Source organism: Meriones unguiculatus, chromosome 19 (assembly GCF_030254825.1).
Source record: "Meriones unguiculatus strain TT.TT164.6M chromosome 19, Bangor_MerUng_6.1, whole genome shotgun sequence".
Classification (NCBI taxonomy): Eukaryota; Metazoa; Chordata; class Mammalia; order Rodentia; family Muridae; genus Meriones; species Meriones unguiculatus.
In genome coordinates this window covers 11,467,087-11,488,400 of record NC_083366.1, presented here as the reverse complement: position 1 = coordinate 11,488,400, position 21,314 = coordinate 11,467,087, and the positions used below count along the sequence as shown (strand labels likewise).

Sequence of the window (21,314 nt, the reverse complement as noted above, 5' to 3'; positions counted from 1 at the left end):
AGGGAAGAAAAGGTAGGATAGTGGGACTGGATAGGAAGGAGAGAGGAGGCTGCAATTGGGATGTAAAATGAATAAATACATTTAATAAACAAACAAAAAACCATTTCCCCTTCTGCCACTCAGAAGTGCTCATGCCTGCATTTTAATTTCAAGTTCCATATATCCAAAGTTTTTCTTTTGTAATAGCCAGCTAAAATGTCCACAAAGACTTAACACAAAAATAGCCATAAAAAGGCTAATACTTTGCGCTTGAGGACCTGTTTGCTACTTCTTGGACCACCAGAACACAAACTTGTTTCTTGCTACCTCTATAAAGCACATGAGCCAACTTGAATTGTAGGCATAATTTACATATCGCTGAGAGGTTTGAGCCGTTTTCATTATCCTCCATGGTTCTGCTAGTGGCTTGCTCACTACTGTAAGCTAGGGATACTGAAGGATGATCAAGGGATGCTCCTGGTTTCTAGGTAGGTTCTTCACAGCAGCAGCCTTGGCTCCTTATTGTAATCAGCAATGCGGCTGCCCATTGCCATAGTAACTTTCTTTGTTGGTTGAACTTCTTTGTGGACTCCCCAGATACTCAAATTGTAGTCATAGCTTCCAATTCATTGAGATCTATTGTGTTCTCACTGCACTGTCTCCAGGAACAGTCTTTGGTCTGGCACTGACTAAGTTTATAGAACAGGAAGCGCAAACATAACATGGAGAAACTAACACTGTTGAGGTATCAAGAGTTTGTGGTTTGTTGTTCTTGCTTCTGCTGTAATTTCTGGGTCCCCTACACAGATGTAGTCAATGGGAAGCTTGGTCTTTATGTGGGTTCCCAGTAAGGAGAGAAGGAGCTGTCTCTGACATGGATTCTGTTTCCTGCTTTTTGAACACTTTCCCCTGGCAGGACTGCCTCTACAGGCAACAGCAGAAGGATGCGCTCAATCCTGATGTGACTTCACTGGGATGGGTGGGACTTCCCTTTTCTGAGGAGGAAGGGAGGGGAAGGGGGAAGAAGAAGGGATGGTAGGACTGGGAGGAAAGGAGGGAAGGGGCTACGATTGGATGTAAAAGGAATAAATAATGTAAAAGGATGTAAAAGGAATAAATTAATTTTAAAAGTATGTTTATAAACAAAAATTAATATTTTAAAAACTACTTTGAACATAGTTTTCTCTTTATTTTCTCATTTTATACAGTAGACTGTTGTATCTGTTGTGGGTTTTAAAGCTTCTTTTCCAACATTAGCATTTAAAGCTATACATTTCCCCATGAGGCATCACTGTACTGCTATGTAGTTTGTGGTTTCAGTATGCTCCTTTGAATTGCTTTCATATTTCACATGTGTTTTTTGATGCATAGATTATGTAGAAGTATATTGTCTAAGGATATATTATATTGTTGTGACACTCATTTTTCTACACTCTCAATTTTCTCCTGCCTCTACTGCCTTCCTCCCACTCAGGCTCCATCCCACTTTCATGTCTTTTTATTTTGTTTTCTCTTTGTGATATGTTAATTTTAATCAGGACCCCTCATGTAGGCATGGGTATGAAGTTGTCCCCTGGAGGATGAGTAACTCATTAGAGGCTACATCACTGAAGACAATGACTTCCTCTCCCTCAACAACCTTGGACAGTCATTAGTCCCCTTACATGGTGTAGAGCCCCATGTGACCCTCCCCCATGTATCGTTGGTGTTTGTTTTACTGGCTTTGTTTTATGCAGTCTGTATGCGAGCAGATACCACTCTCATAAGTTTGTGAGTGCCACAGCATGTCATGCCCATAAATACTTTTTAGCCCTTCTCTGTCCTGTAGCTCTTCTATTATTTCTGCCCTTTTCTCTTAATGTTTCCTGAACCTGGGAGGAGGGACATGAGTGTCCAGTTTATTATGAGCATTCAGCAATGACTAGTTCTCAGCATCTTGATCAGTCATGAATCTTTGCATTAGATGATGTTTGCTGCAAAGAGAAACTTTTTTTGAAAAAATTAATGTTTAGGACAGCACTAGTCTATTGGTTAAACACAACTATTTAGAGGCAGTTTGACAACATGTCTATAGCAAACAATAGTAGTAGATTCGCTCCTAGTATGTCTGAATGCTCCCAGCTATGGGTCTTTGTGAGTCTTTGGTGCTAAGGCATTATCTCCCTCCTCAGATCTAATCAGTTGGTTTCCCCTATAATCATCATGTACTAGTCTGTACATTATTGTACTAGTCAAAGCACTTTCTTTGCAAGTTGATATTGTAGGGCTAAACTTGGGGAAGACCATTGCTAACTCTTCTCCCCTAGGTGCCTACATAGCAGCTTCTGTCACTATAAAGGTTAGTCAGCAGGGAGAAATCTCCCAGTTCAGTTCTAGACTGGATTTCTTTTATTCTTCAGCTAAGATATCTTGATCAATAGGCTCTTACCATCCAGTTCTGGTGGACAACTAATGACAATGACCATAACCCATATAATTTCTTGTGGACAGGGAGTTCTGGGGCCTTCCTGGCCAGCTACTCGAGGGAAGTATTCTACATCTGGCACTAGGATTTTTATTTAATAAACCATGGCTTCTGGGATCAGCACTATCTACCCATGCATGGTACCATCACTCAAAGACTTAATTTTAAAGGACTTTGCCAATGTTTTAAAATTAGCTTATGAAGTAATGAGTTTCACTATGGCTTCACCATATATCCTTATTTTCATTTAGCTATCTTCCATACTCTGAATTCCTCCCATTTCTGTTTACACCTTATCATCCCCAGTATTCCTTCCATTATTTTCATAGCACATTTGCTACAAATATTAATTATAACCAGATCTGTTGGTTTGATGTCTTTTTTATAGTCTTATGTTTATTACAAAAATTTTATGAGAAGTAATCTTGATACATACAATAATCTATTAAAGTTATATACATATAACTCCTCCTCACCTGGAGGAGCCTGTGACTACATTAACTAATGTCAAAAGGGGCTGTAGATGTCATGGAGTTTTAAATGTTTGAACATGAGTCTTGAAAATAGAAAGCCTTGATCTGGCTATGATCAGGGGGAAAAGGCTGAAGTGATGAAATGAAGGTCAGAGACATGTAGCATTGCTGGCTTTAGGGAGAAGGGAAGAGGCCAAGAGCCCGGGAACATGGGTATTCTCTAGTCTAGAAGATAGAAATGGCAAGAAAATTGACTCTTCTTCAAAGCTTAAGAAAGGAGTCTAGCCCTGATGGTGCAAGAATCAGCCTGGCAAGACTCATGCTAAAATTGGGACTTACAGAACTGTAAGATAGTAAGGTATTTTTTGTTTTGTTTTGTTTTTATTTTTTATTCTCAAGGCACCTAGTTTGTGGTCAACTGTTAATAGTAGCTGCTGAAAACGAATCCATTCCTTTGGTACCAACTTATGTTTAGATGTAATTGAAAATGGAGACAGCTTTGTAAACGCATCCTTTTCTGTCTGAGAAACTAAAATTCCTTCTGAGAAAATTATCCTAACTGAAAGTACACTGGATTTCTCAGACTCAGCATCTCTCAGTTTAATAAGTCACTTGGATGTAAGGAGGAATAGCCTTCAAAGTACCTTCTTCAGCAGTTTGGATAGAGTACTTCAATTTTCAGTGAATACCATGTATTCTATAATGCATAAATTAATTAATTTTAAAAGAAATACATGGTTATGGGGAAGTTTATTTTTAGAGCTGAGGCAAAGTTTCAAACCTTCAGGCATTTTTCCTAAGGTTTTAGGTCCTGCAGTCAGTTTCTATAGCAACAAGTGAGTAGAAACCTCAAGGGACTCTGACTACAGTTGTAACTGGAGATGTCCCTGAATCGGGGAAACTGGACAACTGCCCAGGGTACACTATGTTAGCAGAACTCATGGGTGTTAGAGAGCTAAAATTCACTGGGGTGGCAGTGCTAGAGAAGAAAAAAAATCAAGCCGAATTCAGGTACCATTGCCGCGAAACTCCAAGGCGTTTGAGAACATAGACAGCTCTTCGTTTCTGCAGTTTTAGTGTTTAGGAGTCAGTTAGCCACAGAACCCAGGAGAGAATTCCATCTGCACTGGACACAGACATTCCTCTTTGTCATTGTTCTTTAAACAGTGCAGAATACTGGTTATTTACATGGTGCCTTCTCCTCTTATAAATGACCTACAGTTAATTTATAGTATAGAGAAGGATGTATGTTGATTATATGCAAATACTGAATTACTTTATTTAAGGGACATTGGCATCTTCAAATTTTGTCAGTAGAAGGAATTCCCTGGAATAAGTGTCCCCTAGATGCTGAGCAATGACTAGATGCCCACTTTCTAATCCTAAACCTCTAAACACACACATACACACCTGCCAATCAACGTACCACAGTTTTCTGAATCATTTCTTCTGCCCTCACCCCATATATTTTCAGGTGTTCCTTTACAACAGCTTATTCTTTTCAAGACTATCAATAATTTTTCTTTAAGTATTGTCTCGTGTAATGATGGAAGAAGACAGAGAAGGGCATTGTTTAGAGACATTTACTAGCTACAGTACACAGGAAAGGAAGTGTCTCTCAGCGGTGACATCACAGCCAGATTTTGTCCTGCAGCATTTTCCAGTCTCCAGGTAATTTCTTCATGTAAAAGGAAAGGACAGAGTATTTTGAGTTTGAACTTAAGATTTCTACCTTTAAAACGTATGCAAAAAATGTAGAAAAGGAAGACCTGACCTGATTATTAAACCCAGACAATAAATGAACTCTCAATAATTGTCTAGGCTGCTTCATAATTTCTAGAGTCACAGTCATTTCAAGAGAGCAAACATGATGAGACGGATGTGAAGCAGACACCTGTCTAGGCTACACTTCTATTCGCTGAGCGGGCTCCTACCTTTTCAGGACTTTATTGTATCCTTAGCGTCATTTAAAAAATTTGTGTGTGTGTGTGTGTACATATGTGTGTGGGTGGCACCGTTCGTTCAGCGGGTTGTCCTGGATTGTATAAGAAAGTTACCTAAGTGTGGGTCTGCAAGTGAGCCAGTAAGCAATGTCCAACCATGATTTTTTTCCCTTAAGTCCTTGCTTGAACTCCATCCCTGACTTTCCTCAAGAATAGACTGTGACATGAAAGTGTTAGCCAAATAAACCCTCCCTTCCCCTAAATTGCTTTTGGAAAAAAAAATGTTTTGTTACAGCAACAGAGATGAAATCAGGATGGTAGTTCATTTAATATTAATAGATAGAAGTGTTTTAGCTAAATCTAGCTGTGACTATATGGCAACAGATGGTTTAAATCATTGTATTTAGACTGGGAACATTTCTAGGAGTGGAATTGCTGAACAGTATGGCAATTTGACAGTTAATTTTTTGCGGAATTTCCAAGCTATTTTCCTCTATGGCTGCACCAGTTTAGATAACCACCACCAAGAGAAAAAAGGTTGTAGTTTCCTCATATCTTCGCCTACATCTATTATTTTCACAAATGTATTATTTCTTAAAGTGATTAGCAGTTGTGGATTGCATATTAGCATCTCTAGAAAATACAAACTTTAATCTGTAGAATAATGATCTTGAAAGGGAGGGCCTTGATGGTAGCTAGGGTTGATGGGGTCAGGTTGATAGAGCCTGTATAATGGACTGATTGTCTCATGAAAAGAGAGTGAAACGGGTGGTCTCTAGGCTACGTGAATATACAGGAGAAGACAGAGAGGCATAAATCAGGAATAGATAGAGAATTCCACAGAGTCGACAGGTGACCTGGGTTTGTATTTTCTAGGCTCTAGAGCTGTGTAAACCAAATTAATGTTGAAAGTGCCCATGCAATTAGCACACTGGAGCTGTACAAACTGACAGAAGAGCTGGTCTAAAGTTGCCAATCTGTCTAATTGTGCTTTTCACTTGCTTTATCCTAAAGAAGAGTGACTTAGGAAGCACTTCCTGTTATTACTGTATATTGTCTTTGAAAATTTTTATTCAAGTTCTCTGTTTATTCCTTCTGTTGGAGTCTGTGAATTCCTTATACATTCTGAATTCTGTCTTAGACAACGGCTTGCATATATTTTCCCATCCCATTGACTGCCTTTTAAGTCTGCACAAAGATTGTTATTTTTTTTTAATTTATAAAGACGACATTTTTAATTTTTTTTCAGAATTTTGTATACCAGTACTATTTTTTTAAAATTTTTTTATTTAATTTTTATTAATTACACTTTATTCCTTTTGTTTCCCCCCATAAGCCCTTCCCTCCTCCCCTCCCGGTCTCACCCTCCCCCCCTTTCTGCATGCATGCCTCTCCCCAAGTCCACTGATAGGGGAGGTCCTCCTCTCCTTCTTTCTGATCTTTTTTTTTTTTTTTTGTTCTTCTCAATGCAGTTTATTCAGGAACCTTGAACAATCTTCTGACCCTGGGGAAAGCCAGCCCACAGCTTAAAATAGCCTCTGGGTAGCCAACCCCAGCGTGTGCCTCGTGGGCAATGCAGATAGGTCCACATACACGGAAGCAAGCCAGATCCTCAGCCTTAGCCAAATATGGAATTGTTTGTGACAGAGAGCACTCACCATCGGGAAGGTGGAAGGCAGAAACCAGCTCCATCTTTAAGGCACAGAATTCCGCAGCTCTCTACAGTTCCCCCTTTTTGTTTTAGATGCATCAGGCAAGAGTAGAGGTCTGATCTCTGATATTAGAAATAAATTGGGACTTTGTACCAATGTTCATTTAGGTGTCATCTACCCAAAGAGCATCAGACCCGTCCGATACCTTTTTCTCAGAGGCGGGACCTGGGGCATCAACCCGCATGCAATCAGACTTGCTCTTCTCTGGGTCCAAAGCGGCTGACCCTGAGTGCAGTGCTTAGCCTCGCATCCTGAGTGTAACGTTTTAGCTTTTTATGGTAGCCAACCATGCTTCAATGGCTGTAAAGGCCTGAATGATCATGGCTGCATTACACTGTTGTGAGACTCTAATCTTGCATATACACCACAGGCAAACCAAGGAGACCAACACCAGAAGGCCTGCTAACGCTCCCATGCCCGCCCATAAAGAAGGTACAGAAAAGACTTAAAAATCCAGTACTATTTTTTAAGTCTTTTCTGTACCTTCTTTATCCCCCTCTGGCTTTTCCACATATCCCAGCTACCTCTCAAATGACTGACTTTTTCTACTTTAGTTATTATTTTGACACACACACACACACAGACGCACATATACATGTACACAAACCCATGCACATGTATTGTATCTTGCTGAATCTGTTTGGTGTTGCTCATATGTATATGTGTTTTGGGCTCCTTGGGATTGGATAACCTAAAAGGAACTCAACCTGAGAGAAGCCTTTTTTTCCTTTCTCTCCCAGCAATCACTAATTGCCTATAGCTCTTCATCTAGGGATGGGACCTTCCTTCATCTGTGTTAGCATGTCAACTGGTGTTGTCAGTTTGTGAGGCTATTTTAGGGAAGATATTGTTGAAATTTAATGGGTGCTGAGTTCCTGTCATATGTAGAAGATACTATCTTGTAGCAATCGTCCTGGTTCTCTGGATCTTGCAACCTTTTTGCCCCTCTCCTAGGATGTTCCCCGAGCTTAGGAGTAGGGGATGCATTTCAGAAGACTTGTCTGGGGCTGGATAGAAACCCATCATCTGTTCTCTGTGTTTGACCGGGTGTAGATTTCTGCAATAGGCTGTATGTGCTGCAAGATGAAACTTCTTTGATGAAAGTGAGAGCTATACTTCCCTCTTGATATAAGGATAAATTCTGATCATGTTCACTTTATATACCTCTCACTTCTTGGGTATGAGTTTCATATCTTAAACATCAATTATAAATCAGTTTTCATAAATCTTCTGTTTTGTATTGTCTTTTAAGAATTTTAAATCGTATATTTTTAGGTCTTGTCAATTTTGGTTTTTGCATACAGTGTCAGATGAAGTTCTAATTCAAATTGTATTTAATATTTTGGGAGTTAAATATTATAGATGTTAAATATTATATAGTTAAATAAATAGATGCTACTTAGGAATTATTACTTAACAAAAGGATATACCCTATAAGTAATTATTTTCAATAATATAATGTTATAGCACATAAAATCTGTAATTGAGAAACCATTTACAAGTCTAGAAGATTCCATATTAATCACATAAATCCTTTTTGTTCTTCAAAATTGCTAGAAACAAAAATCAGAACTTGGTTTATCCAATATATATTTTAGTCTTTGATTTAAAATTGTATGGGTAAAAAACATGCATTGATATGAACAATTTTCCTAATTTACCAATTTTTCTCAAGCTATGGTTTACAGATGATTTTTTTCTGTGAATTTTCCTGGAGATGGTGCTAGATAAAAGATTATATATACTGTTATATTTTGTTAAAACTGGGAAAAGTGTAGCTATCACTAAGGATTATCTATCTACTTGTTTAACTGAAGGACTCCAGGTGTCTTGGTAATCATTTATTACAGTAGCATGGTATCATTAAACAACTGGGAGCATTCTTTAAAACTCAAGATGAGCCTTAGTTGAATGTCATATGAGTATTGGTCCAAAATGGGTGAGTGAATGGTCAAAAATAAAGTTTCTTCTTTGCCATGTGTTGGAATACAGGAAAAATGTTCTAGTAATTTTTACAGGAGTGATTGGCATTTTAAAAATCCATTTATTGATATAATGTTATATAAAATGCTTGAACCAAATCTTTTGTTGAACATTAATAGATGATATTATAATGGTAGAATCCAGTTTTTCACTTACCCAACACAGTAACTCCTATTAGGCTACAGCTTTATCATCTTTTTTTCTACTTCTAAAATTTGTGTAGTAGAATGGATATTTCTATAGGACAGAACACACACACGAGCTTCACGACATTATTCTTTTTCAGACAGGTAAGGGTCCATAATTTAAGCTAGGGATAGAGAAACAGCTTTCTTCCTTATACTACCCAAGTGGCAACTTCATGTGGATTACTGAACACTTGAAATGAGGCTACAGTAACTGGAAAATGGAATTTTTACTTACAAATTTCCCAAATTTAGGTTCACATTAAAACTAAGAAAACATAGAAAGGCTGGAGATATGCCTCAGTGATTAAGAGCATTGGCTGCTCTTCTAAAGGACCCAAGTTCAATTCCTAGCACCCATATGGCAGCTCAAAACTGTCTATAACTCTTGTATCAGGTAATCTGAGCCCCTCACACATGCAGAAAAAAAACACCAATGTACATAAAATAAAAATAAGTAAAAGTTTAAAAAGAGCATATAGAGAGCAGGATGTGGTAGTATAGTTCAGTAATCTGAGCCCTGGGGTGCTGAGGCAGAAGAGTTCAGAATTCAAAGCCAACCTTTGCTACACAGTAAGAAGCTGCCTCAGAAAAGCAAAAACAGGGTTTAGGAAGATGGCTCAGTTGTCAAAGTACCTTCCACTCAAGATTCAATCTCCAGATCCAGAAGAAAGGGCTGGACATGGTGCACAGACCTGCGACCCCAACGTGGGGTAGGGTTTGAAGGGAGGTCAGACAGGCAAATCTGTGCAGGTCATTGGCCAGAAAGCCTAGCAGAATCAATGAGCTTCATTGATCACTGAGGTTCATGAGAGAGATTCTTGAGGGATGACGGTTGTTCTGCAAACATGAGAGCCTGAGTTGGGACCCTTGGCATCCATACAAAAGCCAAACATGGCTGCATGGCCTATAACTCTAACAGTGGGGACAAAGGCAGGAATGCAGCCAGCCTAGATGAAAATGTGAGCTTTGTTTTCATGGAGAGACCCTGTTGCGAGGCAATAAGGTGAAGAACTAGAAATGTCATCGCTGCATGCACCCACACATTCAAGAGCACATACCACACACCATACACCACACCCCTGCATTAACTTGGCTGGTTCATTAGGGAAGGTGAGGTGTGGGTGAGGAAAGACACCACCATCTAACCTTTGTTTCCACATGCACCCACATCTGCACACACACTAACAAGCACAGAAATATGTGAAAAAGCAAAAGCAGAACAACCCTAAACAACACTGCTAAAATGAATACCAGAAAACAAAAGATTTCTTGGAGAGTTCTCTCTGCCTCCTTGACGCACACTTGTACACCCCACACGCCTATACACCCACTGTACCGTCGGAGCCCTCCAGTGGCACAACTCATAATCTCTGACCCTACATTAACATGTTAACATGATCAAAGTCTATGGAGTAGACTTTCACTCTGAGTCTTCTCTGTCCATGGAGTTTTTCGACAGATATTCGATGACATGAATCAATCACTGTCATATCATACAGGATACTTCCGCCCTCCTAAATATATTCATGCTTTCTCTGTTCATCTTTCCATTTTTTAAATGTATGTCAACCGCTTTTATTTTTTACTGTCCTTGTACTGTTGCCTTTTCCAGATCACTGCATAATTTCCTAGTATGCTGCCTTTTTAGTTTGTCTTTGTGTTAGTGATGGAACTGTGTCCATGCAGCTTCTAAGGTTGTCCATACCCTATCTAAGGTCAGTTAAGAAAAACATACGCTGGTGTCTGGTGCCTTTTGAAGTAGGTAGATGATCCTCTTTGCCTACAGTGAACAAGACATGAGATTGGGAAGGGTGTAACGCTCATGACAGTCACCGTTTGAGATGCAGCCAACAAACAAATTAAACTTTCTCTTGGAATCCGCTTACTTCCTGTTTGCCTTTTAAAATTCTGTGACACATTTGTTTTCTCTTTGTGAATACCATGTTCCTATGCATTGAGAACTTAAGGCTTATTGCTTAATAACTTTTTTTCTTTCAGCTATGGGCAGTTAAGGAATGCTGAGCGTGTTTGCCAGGGATGAGCTCCCTATTTGGCTCTCCAGTAGCAATTGGTCAGCCCTAAAATTATACATACAAGTGACACAAAGTGGACTGCTCGTGTTGGATGTTTATTTATGCATTTGTATATGTATTATACATGTTTATACATATATAAAAACAAGAAAAAAGAGGCTATAAATTAGGAATAGATTGGGGATGAATGGAAAGAGCTGGAGGGAAGGGAAGGAGTGGGGAAATGATGTAATTCATCTTCAAAGCAATTGGAAAAAAGAGCAAAAGGGTAAAAACATGTTTCTTGCATTTTTTCCACGGGTTTATAACTTACTTATTTTTATTTCTAAGTAATATTATATTGCCTGAATCCACCATGTTTTATTTGCTACCTACTAGGGAGCACCTTAGTTTCTTCCAGTGTAGGCATTCAGCCCTTTGGAAAAAATGCCAAGGGCGTGGCTTCTCGACCATGCAGAAGGAATATGCTTAGCTGTGCGGGGAGCGGCCGTTACTCCACCTCTCTCCAGTACTGGGAGTTGTCCTATCTGAGCATTCTGCTAGGCATTTAGTAGCAACAAGAGAGACTTGAGCAAGTGCAGCGATCACATCTTGAACATCATATTGTAAGCCAAATAAACCTTTATTCTTTATAAATAATTCACTGTAATATAGTATTGAATTATTGACAAAAAAATGGACCAAGATAATTTTATCTAAAAAGTGGCTCACTGGGGCTGGGGAGCTGGCTCAGTTGGCACAATGTTGAGCTCCCAGCACACTTGTAAAATATGAGAGCTGTGACCTGCATCTGTAGTCCAGCAATGCCTGATTGTGGTGTGGCACAGAAAAAAGTGCATCCCTAGGACTTGCTAGCCCCAGTTTGGAGAGAGACACTGTCTCAAAGAATAAGGCGGAGAGTGATAGAGTAAGACTCTCAACGTCGACATCAACCTGTGATCTCTGCCCACTCACGCACAGGTGAGCATAGCCTTAGCCACAAGTGCTGCTTCCACTCACCTCCCACATATGCTCCTATTAAAACGATTGCTACGCACAAGGACCACTCAACTTTCATTGTGTCCTTAGGGGTTACATTAGATATCTGATCCCTTTTGAAATAATTTTTGAAGATTCTGTAAGTTCTTAGTATTTTATACCTGGCTACATTGCTCCAGAATCATTTGTTGAGCTGGCTCTATTTCTGACTCTTATAGAGCATCGGCCTATTTATTGCTTTGCCAGTGCTTCCTTGACTGTTTTGAAATTTTATACCAAGGCTTGATGCTGGGTAATAACTTACCAACTTTGCTCCTGTTTTTCAATACTGAGCTGGTGTTTTGGGTCTTTATTCTCTCACTATAAGCAATATGCTTATCTAATTTCATTAAATGTCTTTAATTTATTTAATCTACTATTTCCGATTATTTTGGATTTAAATTGCTCTCTTTGTAGTTACCAAGATCAAAATTTAGAATATTAGTTTAAATTTTCTTGTTATCTAATATCTGTATTCAAACTATGAACTTTTCTTTACTGCTTTTCCTTCATCCTATAAATTTTGATGAAATTCATTTCACTTTTTCTTACTTAAAAATTTTATCTCTAGCCTTTTGGGTTTTGTTTTTTTGTTTTATTTTGTTTTGTTTTTTAAATTTCTTTATAATACATTTCTAGTTTAATTGCAAGAACAGATTCAACATGGCTTATATTCTTCATATTATTATTAATTTAGTCCACTTTACATACCGATTGTAACCCCCTCCCTGAGCCCTCCCTGTCCCACTTTTCCTCCCTCTTCCCCTCCACTAGGCATCAGAAAGGGGGAGCCCTCCTCCTTACCATTTGATTCCAGCCTATCAAGTCTCATTAGGACTCAGTGCATCCTCTTTCTCTACTTCTTTGGTCCATTTAATCGGAAAACCTTATTATAGCCCCTTACTCTTAGAAAATGTTTATCTTTGTGCCTGAGATATGTTTCTTGTATGCAGCAGACTGTTGGGTCCTGTTTAAGCACCCACTCTGTTAGTCTGTCTTGATATTAAAGAGTTGAATCCATTGATGTTGGGAGAGATTAATGACCAGTGACTACTAGTTTCTGTTATTTTGATGTTGGTTGTGGTAGTGTGTTTGTGTGCTTGTCTACTTTTAGTTTTTCTGTAGTGAAGTTATGTATTTCTTGTATTTTTCTGGTGTTATCCTCCTTGGGTTGGAGTTTTCCTTCTAGTATCTTCTGTAGGGCTAGATTTGTGCATAAGTACTGTTTAAATTTGGTTTTGTCATGAAATATCTTGTTTTCTCCATTTATGGTGATTGAAAGTTTTGCTGGGTATAGTAGTCTGGACTGACATCTGTGATCTCTTCAGGTTTGCAATTCATCACTGCTGATCAGACACAGTTTGTGATTGGCGCCTCCATCTTGGAATCTCTCATGGCTTATATTCTTTAAAGTTTGTCAAGATGTGTTTTATGACCTGAAATGATTTGAATTGCTGAAAAGTCTATTTGATCTATGGGAAAATTTGTAATCTGGTCTCCCAGGATGGAAGAGCCTATCGATGTGAGTGATATTCAGTTGATTGATGTTGCTGCTGAATTAAATGTCTTTCTCACAGAGAGGAATTAAAGTATTCAGTAAAAGAGTACATCAGGACAGGTAAGGTGGGATGACTAGAGGGTAAAGACCTACCATCAAGCCTGAAAACTTGAGTTCAAACCTCAGAACCCACAAGATAGGAGAGAAAAACTCCTGCACTTTGTCCTTTGACCTTCACACATGCGGTGTCATATGCACCCCTCCCCAGATCAGTAATTAACATGATAAAACCACAATAACATTCTAATAGTTTTTGCCTCACATATTCCAATTTTGTGTTTAGATGTCTTCAGTCACTGAAGATTTTCTGTCTTCTTGGACTGTTGCCTTCTATCCTTTTGCTCCCGATAACTTTCCTAGTTTTGAAGCGTGCTCTGTGAAGAGTTAATACAGCTGCTTTGACAGTTTTAGTAGGATTAGCATGGTGAGTCTTTCTCACACCTGCCCTTATAACTGAGAGGTGGCTGCATATTTTTAAAAGTATGCTTCCTGTAGACAGTCTAGCACTGAATATTGCCTTTTGACCTGGTGTCTTTTGATTGATGTTTTCAGACCACTACTGTTATGGTGATTCCTGGCATATTTGTATTAGCAACTACCTTATTTCTACCATGTTACTTTTCTTATTTGTTCTGTGCTGTTATCTGATGGCATTTTAAAAGATTTCATGTGGACAGGAATTCTGTCCACATGTGTGTCTGTGCACTATACGCATGTTTGGTACTCTCAGCGACTAGAAGAGGGCTAAATCCCATCAATCTGTGTTGCTGGCAGTTGTGAGCTGCTGGCAATGTGTATGCTAGGGCTCAAACTCAGGTACTCCAGAAAGCAGCCAGTGCTCATAACCACTGAGCCATTCCTCCAGCCCTGATAATCCTTGCTTGTCTTTGAGTTGCAATATAAATTTACAACAATTTTAAGTCTACTTTCTAAGAACTCTCTACTGTTGTGATAATAATGCAATAACAAGAATAAGAGCTATTTAACTTCATTCACTCATTCTTTAATTATATACTAATATGTAGGTATATAGTTCCTGACCCCTACATGTTTCCTTTTATTGAGAAATATTTGTGTTTTGTCATAAGGTATGTTTCTTTGTGCTATTGTTAGCAAACATAAATGTTTCTACCATTTTATTTTCTGGAAGATTGTTTATGTTGTCTCTCCCCCCCTTTGTGTGTGTGTGTGTGTGTGTGTGTGTACAGATGCACTTGCCTGTTCATACACATTTGAAGGCCAGAGGTTGTCATTTGGTGTGTTCTTACATTATCTTAAAGCAAGGTCTCTCACTGAATCTAGGGCTCAGTTTTTTGGATAGACTGGCTGTCTCATCCCTAGTGCTGGAGTTACACATCTGAACTACCACACTGGCCTTCTTCTTAACTATGGGGCTGTGACCCTGAACTCGGGCTCTCATGCTTGCTCAGCAAGCACTAACCCATGAACTGTGCCACCAGTCTCCTCTTGCACTTTTGAATGATACTTTTATACACTACATAGAACTCTGTTGGTATATATTTTTCTTTACTACTTGAGCATTTCACTCCACCTTCTTGCTTCCATAGTATCCTCAGACATGCCATATAGTTATCATTTTTATTTATTTAAAGGTAAGGTAGTTTATTCTGGTTTCTTGCAAGACTGCCTGAAGTTTGAAACACTTTATATGAATTGTTGGCCTTTGTACTGCTTCATAGTCTTGAATTTCCTGTGTATATGTATATAAAAAAACTGTGCTTTGTTCATATTTCCTCCAATTATCTTCCTTTGTTCCTTCCATGTTTCTCCCTCAAATAGTTTCTCCTCTGGGTTCCAAATATGATGGAAAACACACAATATTGTGTCTGTCTTATTTTGTATCTGGTGGGGACTATGGTATCTTTCAGTATATTATCATCTTATCTTCTTTTGCTGTTTGTGTCATTTTGACTTTCTTAGCTTTGAGCTACAGCTTCAAACATGATATTGGTTGACTAGAAAGTGGATATCATTGTTTCATTCTTAATTTAAAATTAATTGTATTCATTTTCCCCGGTATAATGTTAAAAAAGACTTAGCATATATAACCATTATTATGTTGAGGTGTAAGTGTTATATCCAGTCTTAGTTTTCATTGCTGTGATAAAGCACTAAACAAAACCAACTTGGTGGAGGAAAGAATTTATTTGACTTGCGCTTCCATTTTGCAGTTCATTTTAAGGGAAATCGGGACAGGAACTCAAGCACAGACTGTGGAAGGATGTTGCTTTATTGGCTTGCTGCCTTCCCCTGACTTGCTCAGTTTGCTTCCTATGCAACCCAGGACCATCTACCCAGGGGTTGAATCACCCATAGTTGGATGTGCCATCCAATCATCAATCAAGAAAATGCCCGACAGACTGGCTTTTGGGCCAATCTGATGGAGGCACTTTCTCTCTCTTCCTTGATATTTCTAGAGACTCTAGCTTGTGTCAAGTTGACAAAAACAAAACAAAACAAAACAAAACAGCACATATTCTTGGTATCTTTAGGGATGCATCATGAAGGAATAGTGAATTTTGTAGATAATCATCTGATTTCAATTCCTAAATGTAGTGTGTGCTATGTTATGTTTATTGATTTGCATATGTTGAAACATTTTTGCACCCTTAGGATGAAACTAACTTGATCATGGAATATTTTTTTATGTGTTGTAAAATTGTACAAAGTGTTTTGTTAAGAATTTTGAATCTATGTTCATAAAAAAATCTATAAATTTTATCTATTTATTACTTTTTCACCATTTAATAATTATTTTATAAATTTATAGAATTTGATTGGTAGTGTTTCTTCCTTCTCAATTATGTGGGACTTTCTTTAAATTAATTAATTTTTTTGATTGCTGTATTTATATCATTTCCACCTCTCCCACTTCCTTATCCATCTCCCCCTTGTCTTCTCCTTGATTTTGTAAACTTTAATTATTTCTATACAAATATATGTAAATACACATGTAAACACATACACTCACACATCCTGCTGGGTCCATTTAATGTTGCTCGTATGTGTAAGTGTTTAGGGCTCACCACTTGGAATTGGATAACGTGAGGAGGCTCATTCCTCAAGAAGACTGATTCTTCTCTCAGGCACCATTAATTGATGGTAGTGCTTTATTTAAAGGTGGAACCTTTAAATAAACATGGGAGATTTCTGCCATCTATGTTGGCATGTCAGTTGATGTTGTCATTGTGAAGGTCTTGTTTAGGTGGCCATATACTTGATATTTCATTGATGAAACTTTTCTATCATTTGTAGACAACATTATCTTTCAATGTACAACAAGGCCCTCTGTCTCAGTCTTGGTGCCTGGCCGGTCTATGAGTTCCCTGAGCCTTAATTGTCAGGATTGAACATTTGGGGATGATACATCTACAATTGTCTATTGTTCTCTGCACTTAGCCAGTTGTGGATTTCTGTGATAGCTTCATCAGCTGCAAAAACAAGTTGTTTGATGAGGAATGAGAGATACTGTTATCCTTAGGAGTAAGAATAAGTATTTGAATGCTGTTAGAAATTGTAATGGTTTAGGAAAGTGGCAGCAATAGGTTTATGATCTCCAGACATAGTAGACAGTCAGGTTTATTATACCAGTCATGAATTCCCTCCTGCTAAGAGAGACTTAAATTCAATTAGACAGCTATTGATTGACCCCAAAATGTAACTACCACTATTGCCCCATTGGGGATGTCTTGGCATGATGTTGTAGTTGGTGGGTTTCACAGCTGTGTAGGGCTGTTGGTTGCTGTTCTCCCTGTTGCTTGCATAACATCTTTGGATACTATGAAAGTTAGTTGTCAGGCAGGAGGCTTTAGGTTAGTTACGGACTATTTTAAAGAGTACTGGTAATAGGTCTTCTACCATAGTGCGGCAGAATTGGCAGTAATATGCATTTCTAGAATTGTGTTTGTTAGTAGGCTGACTATTCTTCACTACTAATGCTTGTTAAATATCCAGTTAAGTTGTTTTTTCTTGCTTGATTTAATATTAGAGGTGTTAGAGCTTTTTCAACTTATTACAGATTTTTGAGCTTTATGAAATTCCATACAAGGCATTTTGTTAATATGGAAAAGGCATGGTGACAGAAACATGAGGGACCTGGTCATATTGTGTCTGAGTTCAGGAAGCAGCAAAAAAGAAGGCTCAGCTGACTTTCTTATTTTGTTCAGTTCTTGATCCCAGCCCATTACTGACATTGCCACACTCACATTAAGAAGTATGCTTCGTGATGATCCTAAACCTAGTCAAGTGGACAATAAAGACAAGAACTGCTTTAGGTGAAACTGATTTTTCCTTCAGAGATTTAAAGTCTCTTAGTAACAAAATGTTGACTTGAAGCCAGACACAATGGCTCATACCTATAATCCCAGTACTCTGGAAGACAGAGGGAGGTGGATATCTCTGAGTTTGAGGCTGCAAAGTGAGTCCAGAACAGCCAAGGCTACACAGAGAAACCCTGCCTCAAGAAAAATGTTGATTTGAGTAAAGCCACTTAGTAAAATGATTTAAAAAGATAAGTTGCTTTTCTACTTCAAGGCTTCAAAGTTTCTAGTAGAACTAAAAGGAACCGTTTTCTTAGCACATCTCTGGGCAAGATAATTTTGCTAAACTTATTTTCCTTTCACTATAACCCAGTGATGATAAACCCTATCTGTAGTTTCATCTCCTCTTATTTCCTGATATGTACCAAAGCATGATTTAAAATGTACAACATTACAGTTTTACTATGCTGGACTGCAAGGAGCCTTCTTAATGAAAGCCCAGGGGTGGAAAGAGTGCACTTCAGTTCTTGCTAACAGTTTTCAAAATAGAGGAAATACATGCCCTTGAAAATTAATTCCCATTATTTCCTTGAAAAGTTACTGACGGAAATGGAAAAATTATAAGTGGATTCGGAAAGTTGAGATGCAATAATCAGATGTCTTCTATATGGGGTTACAAATCTCGCAAAACATTTTGGTAAAAGGAGAATGATTTATACAATCTGAGGAGAAACCAGAGCTTCATAAAACTTTTTAAAATGTGATTTTGGTTGTTTGCTCACACCGGCAGGACAAGGCACTCTGTCTTTGTAGGTTTTAATTCACACTCCATGTCTTGGAAACATGGAATGAGTGCTGTGGTTTCTTTGCAGCAGAGATGCCTCCATATTTATGTTCTGTCCTGTATTTTCATAATTTTCTTGATATGGAGTGACAGTTTTCTATCTAGTGAACACTTTTTAACATTGTTATTTTCCATTTTTTTCCTAATGATCAGGAAGGTATTTGCATAACAAGCAAGAATGAATTTCAGACAGACTTGGCCTTTGGGCTCTGGAGTAAGCTGGTTTGGCTCTAGCCCTGGATCTGGTACCACATCTGTATAGCTGTGGATGGGCTATTGTCTTCCTAGACACATTGTTTCCGCATACCTGATAGGAACTGAGTGTTTTATCTCTTACAGGATTGTGAGGAGCAGGGACACAGTGGAAACATGAGGAAGGGCGTGTGGATGGGATCATACGAAAAGCAAATAGAATTCGCACCAGATTTTGTAGTTAAGTGTTCTAAAAGTATGTTAGAACACTTAAGTTTATTGTTCTTGGAGCATCAAGTATTTGTGCTGTTTTCTTGAGCATGATGTCATAGACAGAGAATAGATTAATGATTTTCTCACTGGTGGAATTCTGTGGTTCTTACAAACAGGTGTGTGCTTCTCTGCAATTTTTTAAGGCACTGTAAGTAAGCAGCAGATTATAGATTTAGGTTAATAAGAACAGTAAGAAATTAAACAATTGTTTAAATTTTTGTGACTTTTAGCTTTTGAGACAGAGTATCACATATCCCATTCTGGCCTCAAATTTTTTATATAGTTAAAGACAGCTTCTGATTCTACTTCTTCCACCTCCCAAGTGCTGGAACTGTAGGCACATGCCACTATGCCTGGAGCATGCTGTTAATTCAGCCACATCCAGTAAATGATAATTATCTTAGTTGCAAACTAAGGAAGAGAAGGATTCTTAGCTCAGTATTTGTAAATAAGTTTATTCAAAATATGAGCCATTAAGTGACCACAGGTGATATAATTATGTTCCTATTCTTAGAGTTAACTATCACGTATTACTTAAAATTATTGACATTCGAAGATATTGGGTAAATTTAGTTCATATTGTTAATTCTTTAAGAATACCACCAGATGTAAGCTCCTAAGAATAAATACTGTCTACCACACACACAAACTTTACTATAATCTGCATATAGACTAATTACAAAGATACTAGAAAAATAATTATCTATTTCTGATTGTTGTCACGAGGAGCTGAGGTGTCCATGACCCTAGTGTACCTGCCATCTAGTGGAAACCAAGGACACAGCTGAGCATCCAGCAGTGGCTCTCAAAGACACCATTAGGTTAGATCTCCAGACTGCACTAACCTGAGTCTACATGTTCCAAAGGAAACAATCCTGCTGTGCTATTCCCGCTCACTCCGATAGAGTGAGGAATTTAAACTAATCTGTGCCCCAGCACTGGGCTCTTCTCACAGAAGCCCTGATGCACCTTTCTTTCCAAATGGTGCTATGACATTTGATAGACATGATGCTATTTCCACTTGTCTCTTTGAGAATAAAATACAACCCTAGGAAATTATTTCTTTGTTGTTCTAAAGGTCATGGGGACATTGGTCTTCTCTTTGACAGGAAATAAACAGGAGTACTTTGCAAAGGCGAGTGCATTTAGCCACTTCATAAGCCTAATGGAACAATTGGAAATTGTTTCTTTCATGTCTTATCTATTTCACATTTGCACATATTCAGAAAACAAAGAAAAAGTTGGCTTCTGTTGACAGCTCTGTCATTTTAAAACTTCTCCCAACCACCAGCAAGTGGCTCCATTTAGCTTACATTTCAGACTCCTGGCAAGAATAGGTACTGAACATTGGGTGGCTATTTGGGGAATTTTGAAGGTTATTAAGTTCTGAATAACAGAGTCACTTATGCTTTCCCACCAAGCTTTTCTCAGCAGCTGAATATATCTGGATCTTATTCTGTTTTTTTTTTTTTTTGTTGTTGTTGTTCTTTTTTTAGCTTCCTGAAATGACTCATGTTCAAACACAGCGACCCTGGATGACGTTTCTCCTGCAGAACGTTGGATTGGTCCTAGGCTGGTTTTCTCTGTTACTCTTAGCTGTATATGAACAGAATATTAAAATATAAGTTAAGAATCTCTAATGCCTCCAAAAATGAATTTATCTGGTCATATCTCATTTCTTCCCTGTTCGCTATGCTGATCACTAAATCTGGTGTTCTTATTTTAGGCAAAGAACATGTCTTTTATCTTAACTTACTCTGTATTGTAATTTTTTTTTAGAAATATTTAAAAGAGAGTCTATCTTGCACTGAAATGTTTATTTTTGTTTTAGACACTGTGGTGGCTCACAATAGTGTTTAGTATTAGAAAATTCTGAATTCTAGTCATCTACAAAAATATTATTTCCCTTCAAAAATATTTATTTGTTTTTGTTTGAAGCAGACATTTTTGTGTTTTTTAATGTTAATAATGCATTTGTTTTCTATGTGATTTATAAACCATAAGCAAATATAACAATAGAGATGTAATAAAGGCTACTTTTAATGTGGCGGTTTCAGTTACCTTCAGTTACCTCTGTAAAAATCCTCTCTCACAAGCTAGTACAACATGCTGACCCAGGAGAATCAAGCTCCTCTTCAGCAGTGAGACGAATAAACATCTTGGGAACCCTAAAAGATACTGCAGAATATCTATGTCTTCCAGTAAAAATCAGCACACATCTGTTCTAGTCAAGAAGAACTGGAAACAAAAGGCAAAGTTCCCAAATCAATAAGGTAACAGAGTCAGGCAGGAAACTGACTCAGCTTTTACAGATTATATAACACTGTGTGTGTGTGTGTGTGTGTGTGTGTGTGTGTGTGTGTGCGCGCGTGCGC

The 21,314-nt window shown here is 38.1% G+C and overlaps 1 protein-coding gene across 7 annotated transcripts in view; it reads left to right on the top strand.

The window, feature by feature from the left end:
* Slc39a12 (solute carrier family 39 member 12) overlaps window positions 1–21,314 on the top strand; it is a 102,787-nt gene that overhangs the window by 70,280 nt on the left and 11,193 nt on the right. For 2 of the 7 annotated variants that reach the window (XM_060372280.1, XM_060372278.1), the window contains one exon: window positions 20,436–20,998. The exons of 2 other annotated variants lie outside the window; for them this stretch is intronic. In XM_060372280.1, the coding sequence (XP_060228263.1) occupies window positions 20,436–20,564 (129 nt within the window). In that variant the 3' untranslated portion in view covers window positions 20,565–20,998. Of the gene's footprint in view, window positions 1–15,542; window positions 15,996–20,435; window positions 20,999–21,035; window positions 21,213–21,314 lie in introns of those variants that run through there. 3 more of the 7 variants (XM_060372277.1, XM_060372282.1, XM_060372276.1) reach the window with 3 other exon arrangements.